The sequence below is a fragment of the Trachymyrmex septentrionalis genome, unplaced genomic scaffold, assembly GCF_001594115.1.
Source record: "Trachymyrmex septentrionalis isolate Tsep2-gDNA-1 unplaced genomic scaffold, Tsep1.0 scaffold32, whole genome shotgun sequence".
NCBI classification, from domain to species: Eukaryota; Metazoa; Arthropoda; class Insecta; order Hymenoptera; family Formicidae; genus Trachymyrmex; species Trachymyrmex septentrionalis.
In genome coordinates, this window is record NW_017305485.1 from 1,687,883 (window position 1) to 1,698,862 (window position 10,980).

The following is a 10,980-nucleotide window of genomic DNA, read 5'->3' on the forward strand; positions in this document are numbered from 1 at the left end:
ACACACACACACACACACACACACACACACACACACACACACACACAGTAGTGAATATTACATATAACAGTGTTTCTCTTATAGAAATACTATTCTATTAAACTGCCAGCGCCAGCTAGATTGGGCGCTCTATACATGGAGTAATTCTTTAAAAACTTATACATAGCTAAGATGACTTTGACCTTGTCTATATATGTCAAAATCATGACGATAATTTTGAGAATATAAATTTAAAAACAAATTCTTTAAAAATATATATTATTGGCTATAAATGGAGATAAATGGAGATAATTCTATTATAAAACTCTTTTATCAGACAAATTATTCAATTACATTTTACATACGTCTTTATATTAGAAATGCAACTAAATAATTTTCTTTATGCATATATGTTTTATGCAGCTTTGCAAGTTTTTTATCTTTCAACATTTACGAATTATACAAATATACAATTATATAACCTGAAACGATTTTTACTTTTTTTTTTGTACATGCCCGATTTTTAGGCAGAATAAGGAAAGTAATTTAAAGCCGAAAAGTCTAGATTTTCAAATCCTAATTACATAATTTATGGAAGATTAATTTGATCGATTTTGAATTTGTCGCGATAAATGAAGCAATTTTCTACAGTGCCCTCTCCCACAGATAAAAAAGGCTGTTTACCGCAACGACATCTCTCGTTTTTTAGAACAATTTAATAGAAACGAGTTACGAGGGAGACCTAGGAAGTGGGGAGAACCGTCTGGTTGGAATCGTCGTATGCATATGGTGCCATTTGTATTTGTTATCGTTGGTGTTACGCGGATGGTGCTGTGGGTGCTGGTCTCGGTATAGTCTCCCCCGCGGTGCGAAGCGCAGGATGGGCAACCAGGTGGCACGCGTCGGAAACGCGTCGCATAGAAAGGTGGAATCCGCACCCGCGGCAAGCACCGGTAACGGGAATCACGGCGCGAACGTCACTGCCTCCTCCACCGCCGTCGCCGCCGCCGCCGCCGCCGTCTCCAAGAGCGAGCCGGACCATCACAACTCTCACACGCAATTCTTCCCGATCGAGAACCTCGCCAAGGTACAACGGTCCGCTTGGTCGATTTAAAATCGTTTTCGAACCTCAATAGCAGGCCGTACTCTTGGTGCCTTGGAAAATCGTTCGGGAAAAACGTGGAGCGATATGACCTCTGTTGTCAAACATTTCTACAGCTGTTTGGGAGAACGTCAAAAACAACCTCTTTCCACCTGGTTTTTTTAATTTTCCTCATATATATTTTTTTTATCTGTACTGCAACTTGCAAAAGTCATTTCATATTCCTCATGCAATCACTTTGAATATTTTTATCATAATTCTCTGGATATTCTGAAATCATGAATCACACCTTTTTTTTTGTCAATTATATAAGTTAACTTTTGAAATATGTGACTATAAATGGATGATTATATAGAGATTGAGTCTCAGTCACATAACTTATTTTTAAAGATGCTTGATAATATTAAAAACTAAGTGACAAATTATTCAGAGACTCTTTATGGAAAAATATACTTGAGATTGGGAATTGTGGAATTAATTCGGGAGAACAATTGCATTTTATTTTTTTTCATTTTGAAGACTTTCCATACTCTCTGTGTTTCATTAGATCATTTCTTTGCATACAAGTTAGTAATCATATCTTATATATAACTAGCTGTTATCAAAAGCTAACATTACCTGGTTAGTTTTATTTATATAATGAAGATGCAATCTTCTTTGTTTGCAAACAGAAGTATAGAAATTATTTTACTTATATGTCTCTCTGATCTCTCTCTAATATATTTAATAATTCTTATTTTACAAACATAAGTATAAAAAATGATTGAAGTGTTCCTTGGATTAAATTTTAATATTTATAATTAGTAATATTCCTAATACTGATATTGTATATTTTACAGATATTGTCGCATCTCGCTCATCAAGAGGCACATGTTAATGGCATTACCAAATCTATATTTGAAAAGTACTTATTTCCTACTCATCCTGAGTTAAGCGAAAGACTCTTCACTTATCTACACCACAATGCTCATGCCACGACTGCATACATAAGTACAACAGCTTTCAAACAGCAATCTGAGAAATTTTTGTCAGTAATGAACGACCAAGCTATACTGGAGAATTATGTAAAAATATATTCTGACCTAAAGAATGGTGGCAATGTTACTCCCGAAACGCTGCGAGCATTATTGACATCTTGCTATCAGTTAGCGATGGAAAGCAACAACACCAGTTCGTGCCTTCATTCGCAACAGATAATAAATGCAGTTGTCATTTCCTGTGTTAGTAAATTTATTCTTTTAATGCAGATAGTATAAATGCAATAGTATAAATGTGTACTGCAATTTAATTATTGTGTAATATAACTACTCACAAGTATGTAAGCATAGAATCTGAATTGGCATTTTGACTGAATATTCATATTACTATGTGACCTGTAATTATTAGATTTAGAAATATTTTACAGTTTCACGGCAAGACTAGCTTGTCTACGAGTTACGTGAGCAATTGGATCGGACAGCACTGCCCACGCCTTGTGTACGGCCTACAGCGATATGTAGTACACGTGTTGACAACTGCTTATCGTAATGGTAAAGCGCTCCTGTCGAAAGAACAGCCACAGCCTTCCGTAGATATACTTACTCCCGTATTGGAAAAGTCCGATCAAGAATTCCCTCAAGTGGACTTGTTGCCAATAAGCTATGTCTGGCTGTTGTCGTGTACACTATCGCAGTGTTACCTCCAGGTACGTTGTCACATATTACACAATACTAATCGATACTATTATGTCTTGCCCATAAAGTATTTTAAAGAGATTAATTATAGTCAATTAGTATTGTATACATAACTGGATCTACGTATCCGTGGTGTATGTGTAGACCAACGATTCACCGAAGGACATAACTCAAGCTTTGATAGCCAGAAGAACAGGCAGTATTTGTCCAAAGCATTGGACGTTACTGTACAATAGCGGAGAGCATGGGACTGGGGCTAATCGCTTCCTTCACCATGTATTAGGTTACAGAGGTCCCACTCTGCTAATTATAAGAGCCGCTAATGTAGAGAAGAATGAGGAATGTCCGACGTATTGCGTGTGCTCGGCTGTCGAGTGGCGAGAAAGTCATCTCTATTGGGGTGACGAAGACTCGATGGGCATTCAACTAATTCCGTCCTATAAAGTCATGGAGAAAGGTCCGAAAGTACTATATTTGAACACGAATATCAGGGGTTACCCACACGGTTTACGATTCGGTAGCGATCCTCGTTCGCCGCTTATTAGTATCGATGAATCATTCCATTCGGTGACTATCGCCGGCGCGCCTTATCGCATTGCCAGTTTAGAAGTCTGGGGTTGTGGCGATACAAAGCTAAGGTAATATTTTGCAAACTGTGAAATAAAACTGTTTGTTGACGCAAGGAATGATAATAAAAGATACCATTACATTTGCAGAGAGAAGCAATTGGAGATTAAGAAGTGGCAGGTGAAAGAAGCAGAGAAACAGAGGGTCGTGAAGTTAAGTGCGAGCGATTGGCTGGATCATCCTGATCGTTACTTATTAGAGTTGGCCGGCAGAGCTTCTTACAACGAATCTAACAATTAGAGCCGCGAAAAAATAATGTGCGTGCTCAAATAACTGCTCATATTATTACTTTATTATTTTACTTTGTACATATGTATATAGCGTCAAAGATATTATCATCAGAATTTCTGTACTTATATGGTGTAAGAAGAACGTACGTATGAAATGTGATTATGTGACTTACGTGAAATACAGGGACTTATGCTTGACGTACTTAAGCACAAGTGCCAGTTTGTAATTGTCTAGTTTCTTTTTTCAGTATTTCCTTATAAAATGATATTATTTTTTATATTTTATAAATGCCTTTAATGGATTTGTTTATGGAATGATTATTTCTTAAAGTATTTTTCTAAAATTTTTTTAATTTACTATTTTAGAAATTGTTTTTATCTGATTTTCACAAAAAAATAACTTGGTAAATTTTATTTTAATATATTCAATTTGCATTGTCTTCTGATATTTATATTAAAAAAAAATACGTATATAAAGTTGAAAATAAATATATTTTTGTAAAATTTCGTACATACTTATATATCTCGCATATTTTATATCTTGTATATTTCGCAAGGTTTTCATTGATTATGCGTGATGCTGTTTTATGAAACATTAACAAAATGCAAATATTAGTTTATCAATCTGTTTTTCATTGTTACAAAAAATCATTCAATTAGCCCTTGAATTCTTTATCACAATTGTCAATTCTACGAATGAGACTTTTCCAGCTAAAGTCTTCCTCACCATCTTGCAAATTTATCACATTCTTTTCCTCGATAACGTCAAACAGATTTTTAAATGGCACATATCTAAGTAACGTGATTTTATCAGCGATTATAATCAGCTTGTGCCTTGCGCGAGTGATGGCTACCGTTAAACGTCGCTGATCATCCAATATCTCAAATTCTTTCTTCGTGTCGCTTTCAACACTCTTCGTACACGAGTACAGTATAACATCCTTATCACGTCCTTGATACTGATCTACGGTGTTTACTTCCACTTCTTTATCTATGACCTTTTTTAATAAATTTATATGATGATTGTAAGGCGCAATAATTCCTATATTTCTAGCGCACACGCCCGCCTCAGTGAGCACCTGGACGAGACGCAAAGTAATAGCGACTTCCCAAATGTTGGAGTACGTCTGATCCAATATAACGTCTCTACTGCCAGATTCTACATTCAAATTGTAAGTTCTACCAGTATTGAGCACCACCACTGAGTCATCCAAGTTCCTGGAGAGCGTACTTCTCACCCACCTCTCGCAAGACGAGAGAACTTGTTCCATATTTGTGCCAGTCAAAGTCGCGTTCTCTATCTGCTTGTTGCCGGAAACTAACTTACCGCGATACGTCGTTTCATTGGCTAGCCTCATGATTCTTCTATTCATTCTGTACTGCTTCCATAAATTGATGGTGTTGTTGTCGCTATCTAGCCTAACGAACAGAGATTCGCCTGCGCCAAGTTTCGCGGCAGTCTTGTTTTTGATAATGGGTGGTAGCTGATCTGGGTCTCCGACAAGGATAAACTTGCGTGCACTATATAACGGTCGCAATACCGTGGGCAGCATGATTTGCGCGCTTTCGTCAACCACGCACACGTCGAAACTGCGTCTCCTAAGGAGCGCGTGATACGCGCCATAGCAAGTTACGCCTACAATATGTTTGCTGTTATAGAGTGTCTCCAGGTCTTCCGGTGAATCGCAACTCGCGAGCGCGAATTCCTCGTTCTTGCATGTCAACAGAGGATGGATCTGTTTTGTCGAACCGAGACGTAGAAAGTCGATATTCCGTTCTAGCAGCTTGAGAAGAATGTTGTCCACCGCGCTGTGCGTGTGTGCGGTAATTAACACGCTGGAACCCAACTCCTGCAGCAGCTCTATTAGAGCTACCAGCGTCTGCGTTTTCCCTGTTCCCGGCATACCTTTTATCAGAACGTATTCTTGGGCAGCTACTGCCTTCAGCACGGCTCTCTGCTGATTCTCGTTTAAATCGCTTATTATCCTGGCGCTAACTGACACCACCGAACGTGGCAATTTTTCCACAAATGTAGCCGGGCTCCTATCGATGACAATGCGTCGAAGCTTGACGTATATTTCATCGTTGTTCAACAGACCGGCTACGTTCGCGTAATTGAACGTAGACAGACCCGTAGAGGGATATTTATCAATATGAAACATAGAGTTTGCATACAACTGAGTAATATCTTTGTCCAATAGGACCTTAACAATGTCATACGAAACATGCATTATATATCCGGCAGCTATATTAACTCGTGCATCCGTGCTAACAATAATATAATTATCCTCGGTGAATGTACCACCAAGTACGCTGTTCTCGATAGTTTCCTCCTTAATGTTTACGCGTGCAAACTTATGCTGATATCTATGCTCTTGCTTTATCACCTTTCCGACAATCTTCAAATTGCAGATACATGTTCTTTTCGCCTCCCTCTTCTCGGGACTTGTCGTCCATACGCTGCTTAAACTGCTATTATTCTCGCAACTTTCTTCTAATTGCAGTAATGCTATCCACTTCATAATGTAATCCAAATGTCTGATCTCAATGTTGTCCTGCACTTCTTTAAGTAGCGCTGTTAACGGATGCGACAGTGACAAATTCGCATTTGGGTCCCTCGCTAGATACGCACAGCACAGAGTCTGATAAGAACATCTGCTGCATGCACTGTGATGGTTTATTGGTTCAGGCAATTCCATCGCCTTTAGGTCCGACTCAGAGTTTATGCTCCGTAGATCTTCGGGTTGTTTAGTGAAATAATGCGCCAAGGTATTTCGCAGCAGTATCAAGTCCCTCTTCTCGTGATGTCTGCTCTTAATTTCTTGCATCGCGTTTTCCTTTAGATATAACAGAAGTCCGGTATCGATATCTTGATTTATGAAACCCATCATCATAAGATAAAGAATAACTTGGCCCTTGTGCTCGAGAGAGTAGGAGGCTCTTCCAGTTTTTAACTCCAGAGGCATGATCTTCCTTCTCGAATTAATATTCACCTCCGCCGTCACATCTATTCTTCCCTTTATGCCCAGCTGCGGTATATAAATGGTCTCCTCGATATCCTGTATGTTATTAATACGCCCTTGAAAGTTGTTCTTTAGATTGCTTATGTGATGCTGTTTGTTACCTATGATATAATGCTGAATAAACTCGAAAATTTTCGGAGCGTACTCCATCATGCGTTTCCGACAATCCGCAAGTGACATTTCTGACGCGTAGAGATAGTCTATCGTGTCCTTCGATCGTAATATATCATCCAACAGCTTAATCACGTCGGATAGGGTGCAGACATTCTCTCGCAATGCCTTTTGCAGCCACTGATGAACTAAAGATCCCACGGTCATCACGGAATAATCGGCGTTCAAATCTGGTAGCGACTCTATTTTCCTGAACTTCTCAGTCAAAACCGCTCGCCTGTTGCAAAATAAACCACCCATTATTGTCGTGCCAGATATTAACAAATCAGGCTGTGTGACAAGAAAACCGTTATTATTATCTACAATCCATTGTCGCGAACCTTTTGTAGCCTGTATCGTTACAATATCGTTAATCTTTACTTGTGCATCTTTCCAAAATCCTGAACATGCAACAAAGTCAATATCTTCAGATTTCAAGTGCTGTACCGTTAAAACAGTGACATTCGATTCGTGCTTCACGTCAATTATTTTACACCTTTCAAAGGTGGTAAAATTAATCTGCGCATGCCACTTTTGATCAAAGAAATCATCAAGCTCATCTCCATTTACCACAGAAAAGTCTTCGAAAGATTCTGTTTTCTTTAAATCATGTAATTTAGCTTTTTCATGCTCAGATGTTTCCACAGCAGACTCTAAAGTAACAATATTTAAATCTTGTTCTTTAAGAACATGACTATTATTATGAGTAACATCTGAAACATTTACACTTTTAAGAATTACAGGATTTTGTAAAATATTTACACTTTGCTCGCTTTTTACTGTAATATCACCTTCCTTTTCAACTTTCTGTAGTACTGTATCTTTGCGTGTAACTTCATTTTCCTTAAAATTACTATATGGTTCTTCGAAGTCTTTCAATATAGATAATAATACTGAATCATCATGTGATTCGAAATGTTCTGTCTTTAGAGTACAACATTCTTTCTGTGACTCTTCACTTAAATTACATTTCTTTTTGCTCACATGAAATTCTTCTTCAAACGCGTTATCTCTTTCCTTTCTTTTTCTTTCAACCGTAGTTTGAAATAAGCAGTTTTTATCTGATACAACTTTATTGTCGTCTATCACAAGTTTTGGAATTTTTGTAAAAAACGATGATATTTTTGTCTGAGATTTATCGACATTATTAGAAATCTGCAAAAAAACCGAGAAAATTCTGGAATAGTTTATCACACAAATTCATTTTAGTCTATTCTTCAGATAAATACAAATTGCTATGTATTGCTATTTTCTGTTTCAACTGTGCTAAATGTCTTCCTAACAAACGCTAACTAACAATAATATAACTATTAATTATAATTTCCCATTGAACAATAATTAATTACAGTATATACAGTAAAGTATATACAATAATATAGAGTTTAAGTTATATAATACATAACAGTTAAACGAAAGACTCTTAAATAAGCCAAAGAAAAATAAAAAAAAATAACAGAGAAAGAAAAAGATCTGGTTTATGATTCCTTTTTTGCCTGACATCTGTAATAAATTTAAGAACATCACTTAAAATTAAATTATTGTTCTTTAGCTTAAATCAACTCAATTTAATAATAAAAAGACAAAAAATTGTTCTCTCGCAATAATTTAAGAAAAACATTGTTTATAAAATTTTCTGCAGATTGTAATACATCCTATGTAGGGCAGATCGGAAAATTAAGGAAAGTAAGGAAATTAAAAATTAAAATTACTGAACATAATGATATTAATAAAAAAATCAGGCAATTTATGTTGTCTAAACATAGAGTCCATTTAGACAATGAATTTGATTAGGATAATGTCAAAATCTTGGATAACGAAAGATATGTGGGAAGAAGACCGATATCAGAAATGCTCAACATTCAAATATAAGAGAACAGGTTAAACACAAAGTCAGACACTGAATTCCTACATCCTCAACATTCTAAATAATTTCAGTAGTTTATGACAATATATATGAGTTTGACTATCTATATTATTTTTATGACTCTTTTGTAATTATATGTTTTCTTTTTGTATATTGGTGATATATCTTTACGTACATTTTTCATACTTTAACTGTCATATATATAGTCTCTGTCAAAAGGTTTTTTGCAGTAGGTAGGTCATACCAATTTTCAATTAAATTACTTGTAATAAATAAAATATAGCAATTATATTCACTCTAGCATTCGATGCTCTTCAAATTTGGAAATTTGATAGGAATCCTTGCTGCACCTTTTGACTTTTCATTGCTGATTTATAAAGTTAATTATTGGCATTGCTGAAGATGGCTCGAATGGAGTCGAAAACATCTAATCAACTAATATATTTGTAAGCTCTCAGAATATAGAATTTTTATCATCACATACAAAGTATCACATTAGTGAGTGTTCTCAATCGATTTTCACTCTCCTTATTGGCATAAGTTATATCATCAAGTAGGAAATTATAACAGTTCTTCTGCTATCAGAACGATTTTTTTCGATATAAATAACTAATAATTGTTAAATTATATTACATTGTTAGTTAATGTTTGTAACCCTTGTTGGGTTGTATCTCTTCTAAAATTCAGAATCAAAAGAAACATTTTAAAGTATTATTTTATAATAATTTTCAATATTACTTTATAAAAAATAGTAGTAGGAAGTATATAAAAAACAAAAAAATAGTAATTATTATCAATAATGTAGATATAAGTTGTAAATAAATAAAATACATTTTGTTTACCTTCCTTTGTGACAACTGACGTTTCTTCATATTTGCATGTAGTATGCACGAAATGACTCTACATGTATTTTAAGAATGTCAGATTAAAATGCCGTCACTTGTAGCTTAATACTAGCGTTAAGTACAGTAGAGTCTAAATCCTATAAATATCTTAGTTAAGAGATTAGATTAAGTCCTATCAAATCCTGCACAGAATTTTCGTTCCCGCGCAAACATCTCTCATGAACGTCGTCATCAATCGCCATTTCAACCATTAAAGTACCTTTTCATGACGGCGAATATCGCAACTTTTATTGATCGGAGAGTCACGTGACTTCATCAGTCGCTTGAAAGTCGTCGCTGTCAGTCGCTTCTGTAGTTCGATTTGATTAAAGTGTAGTGACAATAGGCGATAATTGCTATAATTTAAATTTATTTTATCAAAATGAATTTAATTTATCAAACCATGCAATTCCCGTTCTGCACAAACAAGAGTCCTCCAAAATTTTCTTTTTTTCTATGTTTTTCTATCTGCAGACATAATTGCACTAAACAGTCGTTTCTTCCTAATCTCTTCTTGCTTTTTCATTATTTCTAAACATTTTTTTTGCCACTCATGGTATTCCTGTATATATTTAACAGTGCGATTATACCACTCTCTATACTTGACAGTAAAGGACATTATGATTTGGAGCAAAAAGAATTGTAACAAAAGTCAATCGTAATATCTGTAATCGCTACTTTTCATTGCACATTCCATTTTCATGATTTTAGCACAAAAAAAAACCCCCGATCGATGAGTTTTATCGCTAAATTTCGAGCGATTTAGCGATGTTAATCGCGCGCGACACGCAATATCCAATGACAATATATCTTTAGAATGAGAATACTAGTAAAGCTACATATTCATTGAATATCGCGTGTCACGACGAACATCGCGCTGGTGTGTTGGAGGCATTAAAAACATGAAATTATTGCTTAGTGCGATAACTTTTGCCGCGTTCTTTGTGAGAGCTATAATTTTATTTTCTTAAGTCGTCCTCATCAACAAAACTTCTAGAAATAATGTAATGTTACTTCCGCCGCGCGACAAAAGTTGACTTGAGTTCACGCGGTGGAAATTATATATCTATTACTTCCGACCAAGCGAGACGTTGATTGGCTGTCGCGTCAACTTCCGTCGCGCGGCAAGCGTGTTCTGTGTGCAGGAACCATTAGGGCTATCACAGACACGATTCCGTAAAAGTGAAATGCAGTTATAGAGGCGCCAATGGGCGTTTTCAGCGGACTCAACAGGACTGCATTCAGAATCGTTGTCCGGATGCACCCAGATGTCGTTTTATCCTGGTTGTTTAAGAATGTTAAACAAGAATAAACGAACATCTGGGTGAATCTAGATGATGATTCTGAACGCGGCCCAGTTGAGTGAGCGCTTGCTCTTATTGGTGTATTCTTCTAGATCTAAAACTCTTAGATGAGCTAAAAGAATACCCCAATAACAGTGAGCGCTT

At 36.1% G+C, this 10,980-nt stretch overlaps 2 protein-coding genes across 2 annotated transcripts; one reads left to right on the top strand and one right to left on the bottom strand.

The window, feature by feature from the left end:
* Positions 1 to 751: 751 nt before the first annotated feature.
* On the top strand, positions 752 to 3,848 carry LOC108749876. Its single transcript, XM_018488880.1, has 5 exons — positions 752 to 1,066; positions 1,921 to 2,301; positions 2,487 to 2,765; positions 2,899 to 3,392; positions 3,471 to 3,848. Exons 1-5 carry the CDS (start codon positions 860 to 862, stop codon positions 3,619 to 3,621), a joined length of 1,512 nt encoding a protein of 503 aa, XP_018344382.1. The 5' UTR covers positions 752 to 859; the 3' UTR covers positions 3,622 to 3,848.
* A 333-nt stretch (positions 3,849 to 4,181) lies between these two features.
* On the bottom strand, positions 4,182 to 9,694 carry LOC108750085 (DNA replication ATP-dependent helicase/nuclease DNA2). The gene is made up of 2 exons (XM_018489322.1): positions 9,491 to 9,694; positions 4,182 to 7,939 (listed from the first exon to the last, which is right to left on the bottom strand). Exons 1-2 carry the CDS (start codon positions 9,518 to 9,520, stop codon positions 4,268 to 4,270), a joined length of 3,702 nt encoding a protein of 1,233 aa, XP_018344824.1. The 5' UTR covers positions 9,521 to 9,694; the 3' UTR covers positions 4,182 to 4,267.
* Between the last annotated feature and the right edge of the window lie 1,286 nt (positions 9,695 to 10,980).